Raw genomic sequence first — 27,642 nt, 5'->3', positions numbered from 1 at the left:
ATGACTAAAGTGATAACTGGTGCAGTGTGGTGCCCCTGCCTTGTTTGTGCTGAGGCGCCAGCAGTTGGACCAGCGTCGCTTCTACACTCTCAGTGCCAACGTCCATGTGGTGAACAAGGCGAATAACTGCTTAGTGATCTTATGGAAATGATTTTCACCTCACAGACTTCAAGGGTCTTAGGTACCCACAGGGGTTCACAGACCACATTTTGAGGACTGCTGTCCTAGCGTCATCTATTTACAAGTCAAACTACTGAGCCTAAGAGTCACACACATCTTTGACATTACTAGAGATTGCCGAGTATCTCTTCGCAGTGCATGGAAAGTCCTGTTTCCACACATCCTCACTAACATTTGAGGGTGATAGCAAACTTCAGATGTAGACCGAATCTGATGGGTACCAAACGGCATCTTGTTTTTAATTTTTTTGTTCTTATTAATGGTGAATTTGAATATCTTATTATAAATCTGTTAGCCATTTGTATTTCTTATATGAGTTTGCTATAATCGTCTTGATTTGTAAAAATTTTTGTATATGTGTATTTCTTGTTTCTCTATTCTGTTGCATTGATCTCTGTGTCTGTTCCTCCACCAGCACCACACTGTCTTGATTATTAAAACTATGTAGTACAGATTAACATTGGGTAGAGTGATTTCTCTCACTTTTTTCTCCTTTGTTGAAATTTTAGCTAATTTATTTGTTTTGCCTTTCCATATGAATTTTAGAATAAGTTTGTCATTGTCTACAAAATACCTTGCTGAGATTTTGATAAGAATTACATTAAATTTATAGATTACTTTTCAGAGAATTGACAGGTCTTCTGATCTATGAATATGGTATATCTCCATTTATTTTATCAGCATCCAGATTCTGTACGTTTTATTTTTTATTGAATCTTATTGGTTCATAAAATGATGTGGGTTTCAGGTGTACAATTCTAAAATACATCATCTGTATATTGTATTGTGTGTTCACACCCCAAGTCAAGTCTCCTTCCATCACCATTTACCATCTTTACCCTCCAATACCTCCGCCACCCCCCTTTTCCCTCTGGTAATCATCATACTGTTGTCTGTGTCTCTGAGGGTTTTTTTTTCTTAATACCTTCACCTTTTTCACACAGCCCCCTAACGCCCTCCCCTCTGACAGCTGTTAGTCTGTTCTCTATGACTGTCTCTGTTTTGTTCGTTAGTTTATTTTGTTCATTAGTTTTCACACATGAGTGAAATAATATGGTACTTCTCTGTCTTTGACTGATTTATTCCACATAGCATAATGTTCTCCAGGTTCATTCATGCTGTCACAAAGGGTAAGATTTCCTTTTTTATGGCTAAGTAGTATTCCATTGTGTAAATGTCCCACAACTTTTTTATCCGCTCATCTACAGATGGGCACTTGGACTGTTTCCAAATCTTGACTATTGTAAATAACACTGCAATGAACACAGGAGTGTGTGTATTTTTTTTTGAATTAATGTTTCGGGTTTCTTTGGATATATTCCTAGAAGTGAAATTGCTTAGTCATAAGGCAGTTAGATTTTTAATTTACTGAGGTATCTCCATACTGCTTTCCAAATGGCTGCACCAGTCTTCATCCTCACCAACAGTGCACAAGGATTCCCTTGTCTCCACATCCTCACAAGCACTTGTTTGTTGATTTCATTGATGATAGCCATTCTCACATCTGTGAGGTGATTATCTCATTTATGGTTTTAATTTGCATTTCTCTCTTTAGTGAGGTTGAGCATCTTTTCATATGTCTGTTAGTCATCTGTATATCCTCTTTGGAGAAGTGTCTATTCAGGTCCTTTGCCCATTAAAAAAAATTTTTTTTCAGTCCTCACTCGAGGATATGTTTAGTAATTTGAGAGAGAGAGTGAGAGAGAGAAAGAGAAAAAAAGAGAAACATCAATTGGTTTCCTCCTGTATGCATGCATACCAGTGATTAAAACTGCAACCTAAGTATGTGCCCTGACTGGGGATTGAACCCACAACCTTTTGGTTATGGGACTATGCTCCAACCAACTGAGTCACCCAGCCAGGGCTTGCCCATTTTTTAACTGGATTGTTTGGGTTTTTTGGTTTTGAATTTTATAAGTTCTTTATAATTTTGAATGAATGTTAATCCACTATCAGATGTATCATTGGCAAATATGTTCTCACATTCAGTAGGTTGTCTTTTAATTTTGTTGGTTTCCTTTGCTGTGCAAGAATGTTTTAGTTTGATGTAGTCCCATTTATTTACTTTTTCTTTCCTTTCCCTGCCTGAGGTGATATATCAGGAAAAATTTTGCTAGGAGAAATGTCTGAGATTTTACTATCTATGTTTTCTTCTAGGATTTTTATGGTTTATAGTCTAGCATGTAGGTCTTTAATCCATTTCGAAATTATTCTTGTGTATGGTGTAAGAAGGTGATCTAGTTTCTTTTTTGCACATATCTGTCCAATTTTCCCATCACTATTAATTGAATAGACTGTCTTTACCCCATTGTATGTTCTTGCCTCCTTTGTCAAATATTAACTGACAAGAAAAGCATGGGTTTATTTCTGGGTTTTCTATTCTGTTCATTGTTCTCTTATGTCTGGTTTTCTGTCAGTACTATGCTGTTTTGATTACTATGGCCTTGTAGTATAGTCTGATATGAGGAAGAGTGATTCCTCCAACTTTGTTCTTCTTTCTCAGGGTTGTTGTGATTATTTGGGATCTTTTTTGGCTCCACATAAATTATTGGAATATTAGTTTTAGTTCTATGAAATATGTCATTGGTATCTTGATAGCAATTGCATTGAATCTATAGATTGCTTTGGGTAGTATGGACATTTTAATGATGTTAATTCTTCCTGTCCATGAACACAGTATTTGCTTCCACTTATTTGTATCTTCTTCAGTTTTTTCAGTGTCTTAAAATTGTCCAAGTACATGTCTTTTACCTCCTTTGTTAAGTTTATTCTTAGGTTTGTTCGTTTTTTAATGCAATTGTAAATGGAATTGTTGTTTTAGTTCCCCTTTCAGATAGTTCATTATTGGTATAAAAAGATGCAACTGATTTCTGGAAGTTTATTTTGTATCCTGCTACATGACAATTCATTTATCAGTTCTACTAGTTATTTGGTGGATTCTTTAGGGTTCTCTAGTACAATATTATGTCATCTGCAAATAATGACTGTTCTACCCACTCCATTCCAATTTGGATGCCTTTTATTTCTTCTTTTTGTCTGATTAGTATGGCTATGAATTCCAGTACTATGTTGAATAAAAGTGGTGAAAGTCAACATCCCTGTTTTTTGCCCTTTGAGTATGATGTTGGCTGTGGGTTTGTCATATATATCCTTTATTATGTTGAGGTATGTTTCCTTTATTCCCACTTTGCTGAGAGTTTTTATCATAAATGGGTGCTGGATTTTATCAAATGCATTTCCTGCATTTACTGATAAGATCATGTGGTTTTTCATTTTGTTTATGTGGTATATCACATTTATTAATTTGAGGATATTGTACCAACCTTGCATCCCAGGAATAAATCCCACTTGATCGTGATGTATGATCTTTTTAATGGATCCAGTTTACTAATATTTTTTGAGGATTTTAGTATCTATGTTCATCAGGAATATTGGCCTATAATTTTCTTTCTTTGTAGTGTCTTTATCTGGTTTTGGAATTAGGATAATGATGACCTTGTAAAATGAGCTTGGGAGTCTTCCCTCTTCTTGAATTTTTTTGGAATAGTTTAAGAAAGCTAGGTGTTAGTTCTCCTTTGAATGTTTGGTAAAATTCACCTGTGAAGACATCTGGTCCAGGACTTATGTTTGTTGGAAATTTTTTATTATGGCTTCAGTTTCACTAGTTGTAATTTGTTCAGATACTCTGATTCTTCCTGATTCAGTTTTGGAAGATTGTATATTTCTAGGAATTTATCCACTTCATCCAGATTGCCCTATTTGCTAACATGTAGTTGTTCGTAGTACTTTCTTACAACCCTGTGTATTTTTGTGATATTGTTACTCTTCATTTTTCATTTCTCATTTTATTTATTCGAGTCCTCTCTGTTTTTTCCTTGATGAGTCTGGTTAAAGGTTTGTTAATCTTGTTTATCTTTTCAAAGAACCAGCTCTTGGTTTCATTGATAAATTTTTTTTTTTTGTATTTTTTTTAAACTTTATTTTGTTTATGCTGTGATCTTTATTGTTTCATTTCTTCTAGTGACTCTGGATTTTGTTTGTTCTTTTTCTAATTCCTTTAGTTATAAAGTTAGATTGTTTATTTGAGATCTTTCTTGTTTTTTGAATTAGGCCTGTAATACTATGAATTTTCCTCTAAGGACTGCTTTAGCTGTGTCCCATAGATTTTTGAGTTGTAGTGTTCTCATTTTATTTGTTTCAAGGTATCTTTTGATTTCTTCCTTGATCTCATTGTTCAACAACATGTTATTTAGCTCCTATGTCTTTGTGTTTCTCATTTTCTTGTGTGTGATTGATTTCTAGTTTTATACCATAATGGTCAGCAAAGATGCTTGATATGATTTCAGTGTTTATAAATTTATTGAGACTTGTTTTGTGTCCTAACATGTAGTCTATTCCAGAATATGTCCCTTGAGCACTTGAAAGGAATGTATATTCTGCTTTGGGATGAAGTGCTCTGAAGATATCAATTAAATCCATCTGGCCGAGTGTGTCATTTTAAGGCTTCTGTTTCCCTGTTGATTTTTTGTCTGGAAGATCTGTCTGTTGATGGTTGTTAAAAATCTTCTACTGTGACTATATTATTGTCAGTCTCTCCTTTTATGCCCATCAATATTTCCTTTACATATTTAGGTGACCCTGTGTTTGGTGCACAAATATTTATAAGTGTTGCCCCCTTTATTATTATGTAGTGTCCTTCTTTTCTCTTACTATATATCCTTTGTTTTAAAGTCTGTTTTGTCAGATATAAGTATTGCTGCCCCAGCTTTTTTTCCCTTTCCATTTGCTTGATACATCTTTTTCTATCCCTTTATTTTTAGTCTGTCTGTATCTTTCCTTCTGAGTTGGGTCTTTTGTAGCCAACCTATATATGGTTCTTATTTTCTAATCTATTCAGCTATCCTGTGTCTTTTGATTGGACCATTTAAGCATTTACATTTAAAGTGATTATCAATAGGTATGTATTTATTGCCATTTTATTCTTTAACTATTTTCCGCTTTTGTCTTTTTCCCAACTTCTTCTCCTCCTCCTCCTCTTTTTTTTTCTCCTTCCTTTTTCTTCTTCTCCCTTTACCATTTCTTGTCATATTGGTGTGGTAGTAACAAACTCCTTTAGTTGTTTCTTGTCCAGGAAGCTCTTTATGTCCCCTTCAATTCTAAATGATAGCCTTGTTTGATAACATTGTCTTGGCTGTAGGGCCCTGCTTTTCATCACTTTGAATATTTCATGCCAGTCCCTCTGACCTGAACTGTTTCTATTGAGAAATCAGCTGACAGTCTTATGGGAGCTCCCTTATAGGTAACTGTCTTTCTCTTGCTGCTTTTAAAGCTCTATCCTTGTTTTTAACTTTTGCCATTTTAATAATAATGTGTCTTGTTGTGGTTGGGGCTCATATTTTCTTAAGTGTGTACCTAAATACTTTATTTTCCTTGGAGTGATTATAATGATATTCTGTTTTTAACCCTGCAGAGGTTGTGGCTGATTTGAGAGACACAAACAAACTCTTAAATATTGTTACATATATTGGGTGCATAGGTTCAAGGTTGTGACTAGCTGTGCGTCTGTGCATGATTAATGTTAAGCCATACATATAAGCCATCAGTTTGGTTATAACATGTGTTTTGTAAGGGTGTGTGATATTTGATAGTAAATTGTATCTGAAAGATACTGTAAACTCCAAAGTCTGTGTTGGTGTAGTTTTTGTTTTTCACGAACTTCGAAGTAGTGTTTTTTTTTTTCATTTACTATTGAAAATGGCTGGCAGAATCTCTTCAATTCTAAGAGATGTTGAAGAACTTCAACAAATGCTACTGAGTCTGATGATGAGATAGAGAATATGAAAATGAAAAGTGAGTTAGAAGATGAAGATTATGTGGAAGTTCATTCAGAAGATTGGATACTGAGCAAGATATTTTCAGTTTTCAAAAGTGAAGATGAATTAGAAAGGAAAAAGATCAAATGGAGGAAAAATCCAATAAGAAGACAAATTAGAAAACAGCCACAGAATATTTTGTATCAGCTTCCATTAGTTTGGCCAAACACAAAAATGCCAAGACAGAACTTGAAACTTGGAACTGATTTATCACAAATTATATTTTAGATCTAACCTTTTTATATGCAAATAAATACATTGCTTCTATCATGAGCCAGTTTTCATGAGAAAGAGATGGTAAACGAAATGGCCAAAACTGAATTGAAAGCATTTTTAGGCCTCATACCTAGCTGGTTTGCATTACAGCAGTTGCCTAAATTTGCAGGATTTATGATAGTAGTGGGATTGGAGTTTTTAGACTTATAATATCTTTATGGAGATTTAAATTTATTCATAATCATATCAGGTTTGATGACAAATTTACCCACTTAGAACTCCTGAAAGTGGAGAAATTAGCAACTGTGAGAGAAGTATTCTCAGCATTTGTTTAAAAAATTTAAGTTATGTTACTCTGTGGGACAGAATGTAACAATACACAAAATGATACCTGGGTTTAGAGGCAAATATGGGTTTTGACAGTATATTCTATCCAAGCCCTGTAAATATGGTATAAGAAAATTTGCTGTGGTTGATTCAAAGGTATTTTAAACAGGAAATCTTCAAATATATGCCAGTAAGCAGTCCAAAGGTTCTTACTTGATTAGTATTAAACCAGCAGACATAATCAAGTGACTTGCAGAACCCATTTACTCATCAGGACAGTATTACAGCAGATAACTGGTTCACTGCATAAATCTTATCTCTGACTTGAAAAAGAAGTGACTTTCATGTGTAGGTACTGTTCGTAAGAATAAACCCAACAACCTCCTGAATTGTGTCTTCTAAAAACAGGCCTGAAAAATCCAACTTATTTGGTTTTGGTGCAGATTGCACACTTGTATCTCATATACCCAAAAAAGGAAAAAAACGTAATTTTAGTTTCAATTATGCATTTCGATGATACCATAAATTTAGATTGACAAAAGCCTGATACAATAGAATATTACAGCCAAACGAAGTCTGGAGTTGACATTGTGGACCAAACGATAGGTACAATGTAATGTGACCAGGAACACCAGAAAATGGTCTCTGGTTATATTGCAGCAATAAATGCTCTGACTATTCATATGCTGAACAGCAATATAAAAATAAGACACAGAATATTTATTAGAAATTTCATAATACAATTAGTGTCAGAACAAATAAAAAGGCATTCAGAAATGTCTACAGGTGTGCATAAGCCTTTACACATGAAACTTTATCAATTCCGAACACAGATTGAAGGAAATGCTAATAATGGCATAGATAAGGCTCTTTTGATAAGCAGAAAAAGAAACAGATATGTTAGGTGCTATGCATCTGAAATGAGTTGCTTATCAAAATATTTTTGCAAGTGTTGTGAAAAGTATTTATGCCTTGAGCTTAGCAATAATGTTTGCGAGGACTGTTAAAACATTTTGCAAAGCCAACTGTTGAAGATTCTGATTAATTAATGTTAAAGACATTTTCTTGGTTCTATTTTTAGCAATATCCATGTTTTTGTTATTTAAAAAGAAAATCTTTTATTCTTTGTTTTTCTGTTCATTTTAATTTCTAGAGTGTTACTGAAAATAAATTAAAATCATGTATTTTATTATATAAGCATAATAAATGCAAATCTGCAGTGTTTTTTTTGTTTTGTTTTTTATTTTGCATTTCAGCACATACTAGTAATATATGTATCTCTCAGGTACACACAAACTACGCTGTAATTTTTTTGACCACAGCCTCTGCAGGGTTAATTTTGGTTTCTATATGTTCATCATTTGTATATACAGATATTGTTTTTTCTGTGTTGATCTTATATTCTGCAATCTTGCTGAAATCATTTATTACTTCCAGTTTATTTGTAGATTTCTTGGGATTTCTACATAGACAATCATGTCATCTGCAAATTAAAACACTTTTAATCCTTCTCTTCCCATCTGTATCTCTTTTACTTAATTTTCTTGCCTTATTTAAGATCTGGGTCTTCCAGTACTTCGTTGAATAAGAGTGGTGAAGGTTGACATCCTTGCCTTGTTCTTTATATTAGGCAGAAAGCATTCAGAGTTCCACCATGTGGTATGATATTAGTTGTAGAACTTTTGTTGATGGCACCTTTTCAATTTGCAGTTATTCCCCTCTCTTCTTAACTTGCTGAGAGTTCTTACCATGAATGGATGTTGAATTTTGCACAGTGCATTTCCCACTTCAATTGATATGATCATATGAGTGTTCTTCTTTAGTCTGTTGGTGTATTATAATACATTGATTGATTTTCAAATGTTTGACCACCCTTGCATTCCTAGAAAAAAATCTCCTTGGTTATGGTGTGTAATTCTTTCTATACATTTTTGAATTTGGATTATTGATATTTTGTTGAGTATTTTTTGAGTTCATGAGAGAGTTAACCTTGCAGGAGTTTTAGCATGGTTTTTGTTTTTTTGTGGGTTTTTTTTGGCATTTTTTAGTCTGTTTCATTTTTTTTTTTTTTTTTTTTTCTTTGTATTCTCATTGTGTGGTTTAGGCATCAGGATAATACTGGCCTAATAAAATGAGCTGGGAAGTGTTACCTCCTTTTCTGTTTTCAAGAAGAGATTGTATAGAATTGGTGATACTTACTTAAATGTTTGCTAGAATTCTCCAGTTAAAACCATCTAACCTTAAATAATTTTTTTTGTTAAAATAATGGGCTAGTCAGATAATCTATTTCATCTTGCTTGAGGTTTAATAGTTGGTTGAGGAATTGGTCCATTTCATCTAAATTGTCAAATTTATAAGAGTAAAGTCATTCGTATTACTCCCTTGTTCTTTCAGTGGCTGCCAGATCTATAGTGGTAGTGGTTAATTCTTATTTCTTTCCTTCTATTGCTGAGTCATACTTTCTTTTTATTTCTTTTAGTCTTGCTAGCATTGCATCAATTTTATTGATTTTTTCCCCCAAGAACCAGGCTTTTGTTTCGTTGATTTTCTCTATTATTTTCCTATTTTCAGTGTCACTGATTTCTGATCTTTCCTTCTACATTCTACATGCTTTGGGTTTTGTTGTTGTTTGCTCTTTATCTCATACCTTGAGGGAGGGACTTAAATTATTGAGACCTTTCCCTGTTACAATGTAAGCATTTATTTCTGTAAGTGCCCCTCTCTGTACTGTTTTAACTTAATTCTGCGTATTATGGTATGTCCTGTTTTCGTTTTCATTCAGGTCTATGTATTTTTTTAAAATTTCCTTTGAGACTTTCTCTTTGACCCATGGATTACTTAAATTCTGTTGTTTAATTTTGATGTGCTTAGAGAATTCCAATTGATTTCTAGTTTCATTCCATTATGGTTGGAGAACACACTCTGTATGATTTCAGCTCTGTTAGGCTTCTTGAGGATGTTTTATTATGGTCTATGGTCTATGGACTTAATATGTTCTATATGCTAATGAAATGTATATTTTGCTGTTTGGGGGTGGAATGTTCTGTATATACCAATTAGATCCTGTTGATTGTATTCAGATTTTTTATATTCTTGATTTTCTTGTAGTTCTGCTTGAAGCAAGAGGTGTGAAAGTCCCCACTATAATTGTGTATTTTTCTGTTTATCCTTACAGCTCTGACAGTTTTTCTTGATGTATTTGAAGGTCTTGTTTGGTCCTTATACATACTTTAGGATCTTTAGGTCTACTTAGTGGATCAATCTTTTTATCATCATGTAATACCCGTCTTGGTCTCTAGTCATTTCTTTTTTTTTTTTTCTTTTTAAATGTATTTTATTGATTATATTGTTACAATAGTTCCAATTTTCTCCCCTTTACTCCCCTCCACCCAGCATCTCCCTCTCCCAGCAATCCCCGCCCAAGTCCATACCCATGGTTCGTAAAAAATAACTATCCCTCCCTCTCAGATATTAAGACCCTTTGTAATCTTGTAAAGGACAATGGGCGAAGGTCTCAAGCTCCTCTAGCTGCTTCAAGCTGGACATGGTTGTCGTCCTACCTACCCTTGGGTCTAGTCATTTCTTTGCACTTAAGTCATTTTATTGGATATTACCATAGCCATTCCTATGTTTTAGACATTAATGTTTCATGGTATATCTTTTGAAGTCCCTTTTACTTTCAATCTATGTCTTTGAATTTGAAGGTTTCTTGCAAACACCATGTAGTTGGGCTATGTTTCTTTATGCAGTCTATGAGTTGTTTTTTTTAATCCTCACCCAGAATATTTTTATTGTTTTTGGAGAGGAAGGGAGAGAGAGAGAAAGAGACAGAGACAGACATCAATGTGAAAAAGAAACATTGATTGGTTGCCTCCCATACACAGCCCTACCAGAAATCGAACCTGCAACCTTTTGGTATATGGTACGATGCTCCAACCAACTGAGCTACCCAATCAGGGCTGCCAGTCTTTTTTTGATTGGTATATTTAGACCATTTACATTTGATAATTATTAATATGTTAGAGCTTACCTCTCCCATTTTATTATTTGTTTCTGTTTGATTCTTCTGGTATTGTTCCTGGTTTTTTTTCCCTTATCTTCCTGTGCATTACTTGAAGAATCTTTTAGGATTTTGTGTTGATTTATTTTTAGCACATTTGAGTGTATTTGTGCTCTGGATATTACAGTATACATGTGTGACTGATCATAGTCTACTGGTATAAACATTTTACCACATTAAGCGACTTCTCTTCCATTGAGGTCCCTTTACATTTTCAACTTTTAAATAGCAGGGTCTTGAATATCAGATGGTGTTAAAACTTTTGTTTCAATCATAAAGTAAAATTATAAAACTTAAGAGTTGAAGCATAATTTGTAGTATACATTTGACCTTTGAACAACACAGGTTTGAACTGTATGGGTCCACTTACATACAGATTTTTTTCAATAAATATATACAGTACTATAAATGTATTTTTTAATGATTTTAATAGCATTTTCTTTTTCTAGCTGAGTCTATTGTAAGAATATAGTATATAATACATATAACATACAAGATATGTGTTAACTGATTTTTTATGTTATTAATAAACAGTCAACAGTAATTAATACTCTAGTCAACTGTAGAGTATTAACAGTTAAGTTTTGGGGGAGTCAAAAGTTATATGTGGATTTTCAACTGTCCAGGGAGTTGGTGCCCCTAAATCCCATGTTGTTCAAAGGTCAACTGTATAAGAAGATTTCTATTTCTTTTCTTTCTTTCTCCCTCTTTCTTTCTCTCTCTCTTCCTTCCCTTCACTTCCACTCCCCTTCCCTCTCACTCCCTCCTTCCCTTCCTTCCTTCCTTTCTTTAGAGAGAGGGGGAGGGAGAAAGAAAGGGAGAGAAACATTGATGTGAAGAGAGAAACATATCAATTCCCTCTCGAACATGCCCCAACAGGGGATTAAACCTACAACCTAGGTATGTGCCCTGAACAGGAATAGAACTGGCAACCTTTCACTTTGCAGGATGCCACCCAACCGAGCCACACTGGCCAGGGTTCTGCTATTTCTGTTGTTCTTCCTTCATGATGCACCAAGCTTCCTTATTATTTTCTTTCTATTTGAAGAATTTCCTTTGGCCAGTCTTAAAGGTATGTTTACTAGCAACAAATTCTAGTTTTCATTTCTCTGAGAATGTCCTTATTTTTCCTTCATTCCTGAAGGATAGTTTTACCAGATATAGAATGTATGGTTGATGGTTCTTTCCTTTCAGCACTTAAAAAAAATGTTGTCACTTTGGCCTCTATGATTCCAGTTGCAAAATCTTTTTATCAGTTGAATTGGTATTCTATAGGTAGTGTATTGTTTCTCTATGGCTACTTTTGAAATTTTTCTTTGTCTTTAGTTTTCGGAAATTCAACTGTGATGCATCTTGAAGTGGGTTTGAGTTTATCCTGTTATGGCTCACTCAAGTTCTTGAATCTGTTGTGTGCATTTTGTCAAATTTGGGACATTGTCAGCCATTATTTTTTCAACTACTCTTTCAGCTCCACACTTTCTCCTTTTCCTTCTGGGACTCCAGGGTTAATGAGTGTTGGCTCTTTTGTTACTGTCCCACAGATCCCTTAGACTTAATTCATATTTTTTTCAGTCTGTTTTCTCTTTTTGTTCAGATTGGGTAAATTCTACTGCATTCTGCAAGTTCAGTGATTCTGTCCTTTGTCATCTCCAGTCTACTATTAGCCCATCCAGTGAGTTTTTTAATATTATTTTTTAACTTGAAAATCTTTATTAACACTGAAGTTTAGGTCTTTAATTCATCTCTAATACTGAGCTGCTAATACAGCACAATAGAGAATCACTTTAGTTTAATGTCTCTTAATTTAACATCTAAAAAAAGGTTTAACGAATCAGAAACACTCAAAAACCAGTAATCCATCGCTATGGAATTGTCTTTTCTGCTGAAAGAAATACTAGCAATAGCCTGCATTTGGACTAGCCTCCCGGTTGTATAATTCAAACATATCATAGTTTGAATTATATGCAAACTGCGTAGGCCACCACAGCTGTTAAAACAACCCAAAAATACTGGCTACTTTGTTATATTGAAAGGTATACCAGTGATAATAAAATCAATACCACTTTTGCATTCTTTTTGATTTTTGATAGCTTCAGATTTTTTCAGTTATTCACATATGTATATTTTGGTATAGTACCAATGCCTTTCACAGCTTCTAAAAACAGCTTCCAAACTCTATCCAACTTTGCTTTAAGCTAATAAAATTCTCACCTTGTGCCAAGAAGATGTTAAATGTTATACAGTGTCTGTTAATTAGAAAAGGCAGACTTCAAATCCTTAGCACCCTTATTTCTGCAAAAACAGTAATTCTACTCTGATCACTTTTCCATAAGTCTAGAGACTCATTAGTCATCCCCAGGGAAGCTTTCCTTTGAAAACTTTCTACTGATTAAGATCTTTATGCAAATCATTAACTAGCACTTAGCCTAAGGCTACAAGCCCATGCCCTTCTCAGCCTCTACACAGCATACTCTACAGGACTTCAAATCAGACTGCCAAGAGAGCAGCATGAGGGGCTGCTGTTCTGTTCTAACAGAAAGTTATGGTATAAGTCAAAGATCAAAAAGTTAGCTTAAATGCATGGATAGAATTTCTTCTAGGTGGTACTTAACTGACGTTACCTTTGTTTTTTAGAACTCCAGTGGCAAACTTACTGACTTCCTGAGCTTCTACACACTCCCCTCAACAGTCATGCACCACCCTGCTCACAAGAGCCTCAAAGCTGCCTACTCCTTCTACAACATTCACACAGAGACACCCTTGCTAGACCTCATGAATGATGCGCTTATTATAGCTAAATTGGTAAGCAATTCACTGCTTTTTGTCCTATGTATTTTTCCAAATAATGTCAAAGTACAAAAAGCATCTTATTGTATTTTCTTGCACACAGGAGGAATTCATTTAAGGGTTTGGTTTTTGTTTGGTGTTTTTACTTTTGACCATCAGTCAAAGGAAGAATTTAGTGGCTGTTTTAGTCATTAATTCTATTGTAACTTAACCAAAAAGACATTTTGTATAAAATAGATGATTTAAAATCCATAAGGAATTATAAGTACATGATCCCATGATATAAGGAAAATACATGAGTGTTTGTTTTGCAGTGAATAATTAGCAACAGTACGTGTTTTGATGCAAATAAACAGTCTCTGAATTTTAAAATTAAAGGGATTTTATTTTTAAAATTAGGGGATTATTGTTCAAATTAAAAGAATTTAAAAGGAATTAAATTCATAACATGCCTTACTATATTTATATTTTTATTTCCTCAGTGTAGTAGTTAGGATAATTGTTAAATTCTTGCTACAAATAAACATTTTCCTTTAAAAAAAATTGAAATCAGTAGACAGATACACTTTGGTGTAATTACTGAATATGAGAAAATATCCTTCATGAGAAATTGGGAACACCACATCAAAAGTGTCTTCCTTTCATTTACCTAGTATTTGATCATTCATTTAAAAAAAAAAAAAATCCATTACTAATGGATCCCAAAATCAACATTATCCTGATTCTTTGATCCTATTGCTTATTTTCAACTACTTCCCTCCAAAAAAGCCCTATAAGTTCCTGTAAGTTATTTAAGGTGAAAGCCCTGAGAAATAGAAATTAGGTGCTTCTTCTAATGGGTTGGCCAAAAAGTTTGGTTTTTTCCGTAAGATGGCTCTAGTAATGTTTAGTTGTCTTTAACCTCATTCGAAACAATTTTTTTAGATTGTATTGTGGCATCTGGCATTATTAGTGTGCATTAAAAAAAAAAAGCTTATCAAAATTAGTGAATTTTTGTGTAGCCATTTAAATATTGAAGGTAGAAAATACGCAACATTTTCAGCATGTTATGCTTTATTATTTCAAGAAAGGTAAAAATGCAACTGAAACATAAAAAAAAAAAAAAAATTTGTGCAGTGTATGGAGAAGGCAGTGTGACTGATCAAGCGTATCCAAAGTAGTTTGCAACGTTTTGTGCTGGAGATTTCTCACTGGACGATGCTCCATGGTCAGATAGACCAGTTGAAGTTGATAGTAATCAAATCGAGTTATTGAGAACAATCAATGTTCTACCATGTGGAAGGTAGCCAACATACTCAAAATACCCAAATCAATAAAGTTATTGGTGAAAATGAAAAGTGTCTTTTATTTTACAGAAAAAACTAAATGGACTTTTTAGCCAACCCAGTATATTACATTTTGCATAGTATTATTTAATATTTTAAAGACATTAGATTTTTACTATTAAATTTTACTAAATTTATTTCCCATTATCAGATGAAGACAAATATACTATTTAAAGTTTTTGCAACTTTGGTTTCTTGGCTATAACTTGAGCCAAGTCAGAACTTAGAAAGACTAGTAACTAATAGTTCTGGAGCTGGAGCCATCTAGGCAACTGTTCCTTATGAAACAGGGACAAAATATTTTCTGAACTCTGTAATAGATTTTGTTATGTCATTGTCAGCAGCATGCTGTATTTTGATTCAGCATTTCTGGACAATCTTGCTGACTCCAGATTCACTGCTAGTTATATAAGACAGTTTTGAACTGAATTCTTAACCTATACTATATATTATAGACATTGAATCATATTATAAATGCATATTCAGGTTATTAGAGGAATTCAATGTTATGCTGAAATACATAATACAGAAAACTCTAGTTTTTTCAAATTTTCAATTTTAAATCCTTTTTACATTGGCAGAAAGGATTTGATGTATTCAATGCACTAGATTTGATGGAAAATAAGACATTCTTGGAAAAACTCAAGTTTGGTATAGGAGATGGCAATTTACAGTATTACTTGTACAATTGGAGGTGTCCAGGAACAGATTCTGAAAAGGTAAGAGAAGTTGATATACCCTTTGTAAACTTAATAAATTTACCTAGGAAATTCATATTTCCCTTAGGATTAAGTTTTTTAGTAGCTTTTAAAAAACACAAATTTATTGTACTACATAATTTAATTTCTCTTGCTTACCTGTTCTTACAATTCCATTTCTTCCCTCCCTTTAGGTTGGACTTGTATTACAATAGGTGAATGCTTCCATTTCTAGAACTCTGACACCATCATTGTTAATATTCTACTTAATGATTCCTGGAACTGCCTTTCCAAAGAAGAGTAAAAGCACAACTGAAGTGAAATTGATACAGTCGGTAACAATTGGAAAAGATGAAAAAACATCCATGTGATCAATACTACACATTTCCAGCTAGAGTGTTAACATTCTTCCCTTTTTTTCATGGTTTACCCATTTGAAGAAGGGATGAAAGGGTAAAAAGAGCACATTCCTCTAATTTTCAAACTTTTGGCTGTCTCTTAATGAAGAGAAGCTATTTTTCCATTCTCTAGAAAGGGACCTTTAATGAATGGAATATAAGTCACACACTCATAAGAAAATCTTTACTAAGGTGTAGAGATAAACTGCTGCATTTCTATTTGTTAAGTGGTGACCTGTTTGTGTAACAGAGTAAAGGACCCATTTGGAAATTTTTTCCTTATATCACCTTCCACGCTATCATTGGGAACATTTCTAGAATCAGCACTTCCATAACTCAGTGATGAATGCTGGATGTTTACACGTAGAGCGAGATAAAAATGCACTGGTAACTAGTACATTTACTTCTCCAGAAGCAAAGTTGCCAAATCAATAAACACACAAATTTGTACTTTAATTTTCAACATATCAGTGGATTAGTTCAAAAGCAAGTTTTGTGCAAATATGAAATGTGTTCTTTGAAAGAGTATGTATCCATGACTGATTAGACTTTTCTGCTACTGCACAAATTCATTTCCTCTCAGCAACAGCAAGGAAATATGAGGAAAAGGAAATGGAAGCACTAAAATCAAAGGAAATGCCCAGTGGACTTTTAGTGCTATCAGGATATTGATAGTTTGAATGTTTGTATGACTTATGCAAAATTGCACATATTCCTTTAGGCTGACTTTAATTTATCATAAAAGCTGTCATGCTAATGGAAAATGTCTTATTTGTAAATAAGTATTCATAATTTTGTTACTGATGGTGTTTTTATCCAGAATTTGAAAAACCAAGTTTCACAGTGTAAATATATGCATATATTGCCAAAAGTCCAAGGGGGAAAGATGCTAAATGAGGCCATATAACCTGGCCTTGACTCAAATACCACAAAGTAGATACTTCTTCCTGCCTTCCCTCTTCCAGTGCCTAGGCTGTTTAATCCAGAAAAAATTTAATTATTTTAGACATGATGGCTTTTGCTTCATGTTATAAATAGTTAAATAAAACCAGTCAGATCTTATTCTTATACCAGGCAAGAGTTAGCAAACTATGGTCCATCAGCTAAATCCATCCAGCCCATCACCTGTTTTTGTACAGCCCACAAGCCAAGGATGGTTTTTGTTTTTGAGTATTTCAGGGAAAATAACATTTTGTGACATTTGCAAATTGTGTGAAATTCAAATTTCAGCATCCATGAATGAATCAGGTTTTATTGGAATACAGTCCCACTCATTCATCCACTGCCAGTGGCTGCTCCATGCTACAAAAGGCAGAGTTTCCATTTAGACTGTATGAACCAAAAGGCCTAACATATTTGCTGTCTGGCCCTTACAAAAAAAAATTTATTGATCCTGGCTTACACTAAGGAGCTGAAAGCCACTTTCTGCAGCTTACTATTTTACCATTCATTGATCTTCAAGGCCAACCCAAAGCTTGTGGCGTCCCTGAGGCTACCAATAGAGGGCGCGCGTCGGCGCCACAGCAGAGCATACTTAGGACAGCGCTGTGTACTTTTGAAGAAACATGGGAAGACTTCTTTCTCATTTAGGTTGATTAAACCCAGTTTTATTACCATTCTTAACAAAAGATGAAAACTAAAAGAAGTGAAACAACCAATTCACTGAAACTTTTTGAGACACCAGCATTAAGTGATTTTAACTTAATCTGGAGTCAAGGCTCTGTTGGGACTTGGGTTTGATTCATTTTTATGGCAGTCGTACAAAGTAGGTTTCCAAATAATTGCAGAATTGCCAGTCAAGAAATTTTGTCACGAGCTTACCTCATGATGAAACTGTGGCATTGTTCCTTTATTCATTTATAAAATACCAGTTGTTATAGAAATCTTATTTTTTCTGTCATTTAAAAATAATTAGCACAGTTGCCTCATAATTTAAGATTATCAATAAACACTTTAAAATAATCAGTAAAACTGCTTCTATTTATTAAGGAGCTATCTAAATTTCAATGTAATATGCAGTGTTGTTATATATTAAAAAAAATTTTTTTTGTCTTTGTCCTGTGTCCTTTGTCAATAATGTAAGTGCTCTATTTCATGAGCATTTTTGTTTGTTTTTGTTTTATTTGGCCAGGATGGCATTCAGTATAATTTAAATGAGTGGAGGCTGCATATTCCATGTGTCAACCACAATTTAAACTGAAAATAAACTTGGCAACTCTTCATCCTAAATTAGACAGTTTTTCCAAACACACTATAAGTGACAGCCACTTTAAACATAACCATAGTGTTGATTATGCTCGATTTCCTAACATGAATGATTCCCATCATTGCAGACCCACCTCTGAGAACCCAAGTTCCTCAGTTTTTTAATTCTGTTCTTGCATCATTTCACCTAATTACGATCACACTTTTTATACATGTTAAGTTTCTAAGGAAATGTTAACCATGTAAAAGGGAGAATTCTAACTAGCCAAAAGACCTTATCTAGCTTTTTCTATACATATCAAGCCTTTCTCCCAAGCCCATGCTTGTACCTACCAAAAGAAAATCAAATCAACAGGAAATAAAAACTGATGTATTGTTTCTGAAGACAATGTATTACTTAGCATTTAGTTTCTTTCATTTAAAACTGATGACATATCTACAATCCAGTTTCATTTCCCCTACTAACTAGAACCATGTTTACTGTGGTACATTTTCCAAATTTGAAAGATGTTCTTGCTCACAAGCATTGTGCCAGCCTTTTAAAAAGTGAATTTACACAAGCATAGACAATTAAAATAAACTTTTGGTATGCATACTTCTGAGTATTTTCTGCACTCAGTGTTTTTAAGCTTCAACAACTCTGTACTATGTAAAAAGTCTCACACATTTAAAAGGAACATTACCAATCTCCCATGAATATGTAAAAGTAACTCAGTTTATTCAAGGTATTTTTTTACAAGGTGTCATATTCCAATTGTATGAAGTGACAAGTTTACACAAGATTACTTTGAAGTAGTTTTTTTACTTGTTGGTGGTTTCCTCTTTTTATTAGGGTTTGGAATCAGTTTCTTTATTTTAAGAGGTTGTAGCACTACAGCCTGCTGACCTACAACTGGCTTTTTCTTATGTTTAGAGAGGTCTTCAAAGGAAGTGTCCAAAATATCTTTGTCTTGGTTTTCCAAAGATTCAGATTCTGAATTTCCCCTGGAGTCTCCAAGTCTGTCTGGAAGCCATGGCACATTTAAACTGGGTACTCTGGGGATTATAGCTTTTACTTCATCGACAAAGTCAGTGGTGTTCTTTTTGAATCCCAAGGCCAGGACACATTTTAAGCCAATGACAGGTGCAATTCTCTCACTGAGACGGGGAACCTGACAAGCAGGAACCATTCTGCTTAAACTTAACTGAATCAGGTGTGAGGTGATGATCTCAGGCTTGACTGACTTACACACTAGAACTAAAAGCAGTTCGTTCCTTTCCAGAGCCCTGGTGACTTCATTAACGCCAATGGCAAGCTGCTTCCTGATGTGGACAGAAGTCCACCCTGACACTCGTTGGTTATCTTCTTGTTTTTTCTCCAGCTCCTCACTCATATCAACATCTATGCTACGTTTCTCTCTGCCTTGTTTTTTTAAAAAAGGCTGCTTTTTACTTCTCTTATCCTCAATCTTTTTTAGCCCAACAGATTTAAATCTATCTTCAACTGTTTTTAAAATGAAATGCATATCCTCTCTCTCCAGAGCACTCCAGCAGATAGTATATGGGTTGTTCAGTGATGTCTTTACAGTTAAAGGTCTTGTCTTCCGAACAGAGCCCCTCCCTGGTGCCTGAGGAGCTGCAGCCATTCTGAAAATCCTTCTTGAGAAGCAAAATGACAAAGAAAAATTAGTGTTAACTAGCAATGCATGTCTTAAGAACATCCTGGTTATACTTTTCTGATTCTTTATAGGCTATAGCAAGCCTAATAATAGAGGACCAATTATGGGACCATACACTTAACCTCTCCGTTTATTTATTTTTCCCCATTTTTTTGTATGACTTTGTCTTTATTCATATATATAGGCAATGTATTAATGTTTTACATTATTGCAGTCACAGTGAAATTTATCTATTTCACTTATTAAAACTGTGCCATGTTTCTACTTGTTCAAAATTATCCTCTCAATGACTGTATGGTATTAATCTTATAGATTTGTTACCATTTTCTAAATTCCCCTCTAGTTAGGCTTCCACTCATGCATTCAGCAAATATGCAAAGTGCATGCAGTATTCTAGGCACTGGGGTCCAGCAGTGAACAAGTCCCCACACCCACCCTCATAAGTCCCTCGGTCTGTCTACACAGAGCTCGCAATCTGTGTGGAGGCCTCTCTTTTATAATTGACTAGGTGTGATTTATATCTTTTTAATGAATTGAAACAATAATATATGCACATGATTAAAAGTCATAATGATACTTTAATTTTATGCCCTCTTGTAAGTTCTCTCTCCCTCCCTGGACCCTGAGCTTCTTGTATATCTTCCCTAAAACATTGGATACATATGCACGTGGATAGTCCCCCTTCCTAAAGTTATTCCAAGCCAACTGCTCCTCCAGCTGGCAATCTGATGAAAACGAGGGAAATTTTTTAATGAAATTTAAAGATTCTACTCCATTAAAGAAAAAATAACCAGAAGGAGCCTTACTGGGAAAATATAAAGTAATAGTCTAAGGAGCATATCCTGTTTCTCCTCCCCAGAGCTAACTGCATAGTCCATTCTCTTCCCTCAGTTTTCTTCCTCATGTTATTCCTGGGCTCAGTTAAGAACCATACGGACCCATGTGGCAAAACTCAAGTTAAGGCAACCCTGGACATGTCTGGAATGTGGAACTATTCCTATTTTCAGGTAACCATATTTCTCATTTCAGAGATTCCCTCATTTATTCCACTGAGGCCTGCCCTCCCTGAAATGCCCTAAGGCAGGACTAAGAATTAAGTCCTTGCCAATTAAATCCCCACTTACTGTCTACTGATGTTGACAAGCAAGCATCTCTGTGGAATGTCAGAATTTATATGGCACTTTGTCCATCTATTAACTTGAGTCTCACAAAACTCCTGTATAATTGCCCAATGTATGGATAAGGAAGCAGCATCAGGTCAAATACATTGCTCAAAGTCACAGCTGGTTTCTAACTCTTAAATTTTATGCCCTCCCAATCCTGGCTCCACCTCATAAGTAATCTGTGACCTTTAAAATATACAGATGGTTGGTCCTTACATGTAAGCTACTCAACTGGAATCCCTGATAGGCCTGGGGCATCTAGACTTGTAAAAAGTTGCCTGGGTGAATGTGATAAGAACTGGAATTAGGAAGTGCAGGGGTAGGACAAGAGGCCTTTCACACTGCACAGCCCTGAAAAATGGTCTCAGGACTTCTCCTCCCCTCCACAGCTCCATGAGGTGAAAGGTCAGACCTTGTTTGTATCAGTATCATGTCCACTGCTAGAGACTCTGTATCTGCTGCCTTCAAATGGCCTCACTACACAGCCCTCTCCAACTCCCATTAGTTCCATGTTCCCCTCAAGCTCAGGGAACCAGGAAGTAGCTAATCCAAATCCAAAGGGTACGGGCAGAGGCTGGGAATCAGGCTGAGGGTGGTCAGGAAGATAAGCAAGACAAAAATGATCTCATAGGGCTCTTGCCAGATCGAAGTCAATGTGTCAGCATTTAAACAACAAAGAATAAATACTTACAGCTATGTGCTCTGGAGAAAGAGTACAGTATGCATTAACTCCTGTCTTCAGAATCTGGTGGGGAAGATGAGAACCAGAAGTTCAGATAAGCAGAATCTCGATGCCCTATAATCCGAAAACAAAGTATTCACTAATAAGGATAAGTAACAGCTTTGGAGGAGAAGAATAGGAGCCCTTGCTGAGATGCCTTTTGGAGGCCTCTACTGCCTCTAGGATCAAGTGCAAACTCTTCAGGGTGATAGAAGGCCCTCCACATTCTGTCCCCATCTGCCCCCCGGCCTTTCTCCTTACATGCCCACCATGCACATTAACCCCACCACTGAACCACGTACTATTTAATAAGGCCACCAGTTTCTAATCTTGATGTCTTTATGCATATTATTTCCTCTGCCTGAAATACTACTCCCACCCCCAGCCTCATGACCTGCTTTTTTTTTTACTTCAAGTATTCCTGGGTTATCCACAATGTACCACAGCCATAGAGTATTACAGAAAAAAAAGTCATTGGCCTCACTGAGCTTAGAATCTATGAGGAAGGCATATCAGTAGATATTGGGTTGGCCAAAAAGTCCGTTTAGTTTTCTCCATAAAATAAAAGACACACTTTCTCATTTTCACCAGTAACTATTGATTTGGATAATTTGAGTATGTCTGCTATCTCCCCTGTGGTAGAACGTGATTGTTCTCAATGTCTCAATTTGATTACTATCAACTTCAAACTGGTCTACTCGATCGTGGAGCATGGTCCAACGAGAAATCTCCAGCACGAAACTTTGCAAACCACTCTGACATGTTCGATCAGTCACAGCACCTTCTCCATACACTGCACAAATTTTTTGCATATCAGTTGTTTTCACCTTACTTGAAATAATAAAGCATAATATGCTGAAAATGTTGCATATTCTTCCATTCTCCATATTAAAATGGCTACACAAAAATTCACCAATTTTTCTTTTTAAAAAAATACATATTGATATGACAGCTGTCACAATACAAACAAAACTGTTTCTAATCAAATTACAGACAACTAAGCGCTACTACAGCAATCATATGGAAAAAAACAAACGAACTTTTTGGCCAACACAATAACAATACAGTAAACAAGTCAGGGAACTACAGGGCACTAAAGGAACTTAACAGGAGAAGACTGACTTACTTGAGGGGGTCAGGAAGGGCCTCCTGGAGGAAGTGACCTTTTGACTAAATATCTAAAGAATGCCCACCAAATGAAGTACCACGTAGAGTAGCGAGTTATTAGGAAAGGTAGGAAAGGACCACATGGTGAAGGTCTGTGAAGGCCTTCAGTGGAAAGCAACAGTATCGCCTTAAAGCAGGGAGGCAGGCAGAGAAAAGCACTGCAGAAAGATCTTTGTGGATTTGAGCCTGTAAGGGTCAGCTGCCAAGACGGGAAGCAGCAGAGACTCTGGAGAAGTCCTGGTAAGAAATGAAGGTAGAGTCGCGGCAGAGAGGATGGACAGAAATACACGGTAGTTAAAACAGTTATGAGGTAAAATCTACTGAACGTAGTGATCAACTGGAAGTAAAGCAGAGAACGGACTCGAGAATTCCTCCCCGTTTCTACCTCCAGCAGCGGAGAATACCGGCCCAGTTCTCAGTGGCTGCAGTCCTGACCCAGAGTTAATCCGTCCCTTTGGATGCCGCGCTGCTACCTAGGACCGTCAGTACTTTACTATTTAGCATACGGGGTGCACTTTGTTGTCCGGCTCCACTTCCGAGCTGTGAAGTACTGAAGGGCCAGGGTGGGGCTTTATCTGAGTTCTTCTCGTACCCAAAAGACACTCAACTCCAGGCACAGCACTGAGCATGAGCCAAGGCCCGAGACAGGAAAACACGCCGTCCGGGCAAGGGCGGCCAGGCCCGGAAGGCCTTGAGTGCCCGCTGCACTCAGCACCCCGCGAGTCTCTGCCACGCTTCCAACCTGGGTGGGCCCTTCTGCCCCTCCACCACCCTACTCCTTCCACTCACGATCGCCACGGACGCCGGGTGCACGTGAGCCGCCACGCGCGTGCGCACAGCCCTCGCGTTCCCGGCCCCGCCCCCCAAGTGCTCACAGAACTTCACATTTCATCATTCTGCGTTAGTTCACTCACAACGGAAGTCAACTCTGCTTCGCTCAGGGCCAGAAACTACGGAGCCACGACGGATCCATAAAAACCTTCAGGTGGGAACGTAGGGTGTACTGTGTGGGCGGGGGAGGGGGGGCGGAGCCTCTGGTCAGGGTCCTATAGGAGGCAGTGCGCAGGCGCAATGACTGTCTCACGCGGTCTCACGGTTACCATGGTAACCTGGGGCTTGCCATCTTGACTGCCACCTTTTCCCTTCTGACTCGATTTCTACCTTTCAGCCTAACGGTCTTAGCAGCCCGTTCCTTTTCCTGCTTTTCTATATTTGACTTGCCTGAAGGGAGCAAAACCCTACCCTCTCCCAGTCCCCGATCTCCGCCGAATCCCAAAGGGAATCCCCAGAACGCTGACAGTCAAGATAAATGGGGGATGAGGAGTGGTTTGAGGAAAAAACATGCCTACTGGCAATAATGTAGGCAATCTTGAGCCCTGCCCCTCCCCGCCCTGCCGCAAAAGAAGGGGAGCAAAGGCTGCTTTGAGTTCTGCGACAGCAGTTCAGAAACCAATCTGCTGTGGCTATTCCGACTAATGGATATCAGTGGTTAGGAATGGAGCTGCTGGGAGGTTACAAACAATTGTAAAGCAGCTGAAGAACATTTTCGAGGTCAAGCATTTCAAGAACTTAGAAAACAGAAAGTTGATTCTGATCTAATGAGCCTCCATCCTATTCAGGCACACTCTTCCTTTTTCTTTCCCAGTGTAATTTAGCTCCCTCTTCCTTTTCCTCTTTTTCTCTATTTCTTAACTGCTCGTTTTGTTTCCCTCACCCCTTCTTTTGGTCTAGTTTCTATATTTTCAATTATCATCACCTACATGTACCTAACTGGCCGTGAATTAAACAAAACGAAGAGCTGTATGGCTCTTTGTCAAGATTATTGCAGCACAGGGTAGAGTAACAACGTGATCTTTAAAATCAGTTCACATTTCATCATTCTGCGTTCATTCACTCACAACAGAAAAAGTCGATTCACTTTACAATGAGTTTGAGTGTAACAACAGGCTGTTTCATAAAATGAATCCTTAGTTCATTATGATGAACTGTAAACATGCACTTCTAAAGTAGTCTTAGATCTCTAGTTTGAAGCTCTGAGACAAAGAGACGCAATATCTAATTGAAATGCTAGAGCAGCAGCTTTCAACTGCAAGAATTTTTAAAATATGCAATGCCTGACTCTAGTCAGGGGCATTGACTTCTTTTTCCTTAGATTGTCAAGTAAAAAATGACAACAGTCAACACAACAATAGCTGTCCAGTGTGAATGAATCAAAATTATGCCTACTTTTTTTGTCAGATTGGCAAAAATATATATTTTTTGGTGTGCCACAGAATTTTAGTAATTTATGTGTGCCATGAAAGAGGTTGAAAATCACTGTGCTAGAGTAATGAGAAGGAAATGTGTATAATTTTTGTCCCCTTAAGGTTCCAGATTTATAATCTCAGATTTTAGAGTTATAGCATCATCTCATTTTACATCTACCTGTCATTCCTTCCACAGCTTTGGAGCCAGGCTGGCTAGGCTAAAATTCTAACTCCATTACTAACTAATCCTGTGACCATAAAGCAAGCTAATTAAGCTTCTATGAAGTGATAAAAATAGTACTTGTTGTGAGCATTACAAGAACCTATCTATGTTAGATGCTTAGTACAGTCCCTGGCACATAAAAAGCGCTTCATTACGATAATCATGATGACTCTAGTGACAACCTGAGTTAAGAAATAAGCTAATAAAAATTAACTGTAACCTCTATGATTTTAGTGCTTGTGTTTTAGTTTAAGACTAATCATATAATTTCCACAAAAATTTTGCTAAAATTTAATGACTACATATCTGTCCTATTTGTATCACACAAACATAACAAAAAAGTAAAAAGAAAAAAGAAATTCCCATGACTCAATTACCTCAAGACACATTTCCTTTCGGTGTTCCCCTCTAATCTGTTTCACATTTATGCACACATTTACATTGTTAAAATAATGATAATGTAGGTAAAGTTTTGTGTTCTTATTTTATTTCAAATATAACATTTTCCATGTTTTTCATAGTCTTAAAAATTCTCACTCTCATATATTTGATATCCTATATTGAATGATTAGTTTTACTTTTCAATGACAGCGATTACAGTTATTTTGTTATGGATAGGGAGAGACCCAAGTCAGGAGGACTGCTTTCGCTGCCTCAGTTCTGGTTCTTGTTTCACCGCAAGAGATGAATTCAAGTGAGAGACAACATGTATAGTGAAAATGAGAGAGCAAGTTTATTTACAAAACACATGAGCACAAAGCTGTTAGCAGACGTCCAGCTAGTCTAAATGCCCCACATATAGAGGAAATAAAGTTGTTAGTAAGTTTGCTAGTAAGTTAGTGAGTTTGTTCTATACGCTTGAGCCAAGACTACAAGTGGGTACTTACTTAGCTAATCTAAGTATGTTCACTATTGGTGTTTAGGGGTTATAAACCTGAGCTAGCTTCTAGGTTCCCCTCCTTCCTCCTTAGGAATAATGAACAGTTACAAAGGCTTTCTTTCTCAGTTAGTAAAGGCTCTTTGTTTTAGTTAATGAAATTGTTATAGGAGCTTCCTTTCCCAGCACAGAATCTCAAGGACTCTTCCCTCCTCCTCTGCTATTTTGCTTGCAATGCTCGGGGCACCGGCAATCTTATCAAACCAACCTCTGACTGCTGAGTCAATTGGTGAGACATGTCTTCCTTTTGCTTCTAGACTCCTGTATTCAGTTCTTTGTTAGATTGTAATGGTGAGGACCCTCCCTTTATTTTCCTTCTGGTTGCTCATTCCTAGCTGCTACCTAACAATTTTACCATGTAACACTTCAATTTGGTTTTTGAATAACAAAGCTTTTTTATATTAATTCTAGAATTGGCCGGCTATTAGATTTATATGCTTGACATGATATAAGAGTGGTTTAAGATATCTGGTGTAAGTTATGTCATTAGCCATAGTCCTTTGATGAACTAAATGTAAGTCCCAACAAGAAAGTCTTTTTTCCTCTGTCTTTTACTTTTTAAAGTATATTTTATTGATTATGCTATTACAGTTGTCCCAATTTTCCCTCTTTGCCCCCTCCACCCGGTACCTCACTTCCCTCCAGCAGTCTCCCCAACAAGAAAGTTTGTCAATAGAAGAATATAAGAGAATTGACTGCCAGATTCTTCTTTCTCTCTATGGTATTCTAATCTTTACTGTGTATGTATTAGTAGTCAGAGTTCTCCAGAGGCGTAGAACCAGTGGGAGATAAGTATATATATATATATATATATCATATAAAAATGACTTATTATGGAGGATTGGCTCATAGGATTCTGGAGGATAAGTCCGACAGGCTGCTGTCTGCAATCTAGTATCAGGAAAGCTGGTGGTATAGTCCAGTCTAAACCTGAAGGCTTGAGAGTCAGGAGAGCAAATGGCCCCTGTTCCAGGGCCAGAGAAAATGAAATGAGATGTCCCACCTCAAGTAGTGAGGCAGGAAAAAAAATGGACAAATTCCTCCTTCTGTTGCCTTTGGTTGTATGCAAGCCCTCAACAAATTGGGTGAGGCCCACCCACATTGGGGAGGGCAGCCTAATCTACTGAGTCACCACCAGTTCAACTGCTAATCTCATCCTGACATGCTCTGAAATAATGTTGAATCTGGGCACCCCACCATCAGTCAAGTTGACTCATTAAATTAACCAGCACAGTGTGGTTGTTGTTATGTAACATATAACAACAATTGTTATACAAATTGTAATTAGTTATTTTAAATCAGTTACTAAAAATACACTAACAATGAGCCATAAAATCAAAGAACAGCCTTCGAGTCTGTGCTATTGGAAGCTCTACTAGGTAGGACTATATAACACTACAAAGAACCAATATAAATGTCAGCCGTTTCAAGCAGTTAAGTAATCCCTAAGCAACAATG

General features: G+C 36.2%; 2 protein-coding genes across 9 annotated transcripts in view; one reads left to right on the top strand and one right to left on the bottom strand.

Annotated features, from left to right (window-relative positions):
• Positions 1-16,094, top strand: part of NMT2 (N-myristoyltransferase 2) — a 69,017-nt gene extending 52,923 nt beyond the window's left edge. For 2 of the 3 annotated variants that reach the window (XM_090266551.1, XM_090266552.1), the window contains 3 exons: positions 13,291-13,458; positions 15,350-15,487; positions 15,661-16,094. In XM_090266551.1, coding sequence (XP_090122677.1) covers positions 13,291-13,458; positions 15,350-15,487; positions 15,661-15,681 — 327 coding nt within the window. In that variant the 3' untranslated portion in view covers positions 15,682-16,094. The remainder of the gene's footprint in view (positions 1-13,290; positions 13,459-15,349; positions 15,488-15,660) is intronic. The other variant, XM_090266553.1, reaches the window with a different exon arrangement.
• Positions 16,095-18,766: 2,672 nt separating this feature from the next.
• Positions 18,767-23,780, bottom strand: RPP38 (ribonuclease P/MRP subunit p38). 6 transcript variants are annotated; one of them, XM_090266556.1, is made up of 3 exons: positions 23,693-23,780; positions 21,582-21,635; positions 18,767-19,707 (listed from the first exon to the last, which is right to left on the bottom strand). In XM_090266556.1, exon 3 carries the CDS (start codon positions 19,692-19,694, stop codon positions 18,852-18,854), a length of 843 nt encoding a protein of 280 aa, XP_090122682.1. In that variant the 5' UTR covers positions 19,695-19,707; positions 21,582-21,635; positions 23,693-23,780; the 3' UTR covers positions 18,767-18,851. The 6 variants fall into 6 exon arrangements, with proteins under 6 accessions (XP_090122682.1, XP_090122681.1, XP_090122680.1 ...); XM_090266555.1 differs by lacking the exon at positions 23,693-23,780 and adding an exon at positions 23,568-23,673; XM_090266554.1 differs by lacking the exon at positions 23,693-23,780 and adding an exon at positions 23,164-23,551.
• Between the last annotated feature and the right edge of the window lie 3,862 nt (positions 23,781-27,642).

The sequence above is a fragment of the Furipterus horrens genome, unplaced genomic scaffold (genome assembly GCF_987537825.1).
Source record: "Furipterus horrens unplaced genomic scaffold, mFurHor1.1.pri manual_scaffold_2, whole genome shotgun sequence".
NCBI lineage: Eukaryota > Metazoa > Chordata > Mammalia > Chiroptera > Furipteridae > Furipterus > Furipterus horrens.
The sequence above is the reverse complement of the archived record's forward strand: the minus strand, read 5'-3'. Positions and strand labels throughout refer to the sequence as shown.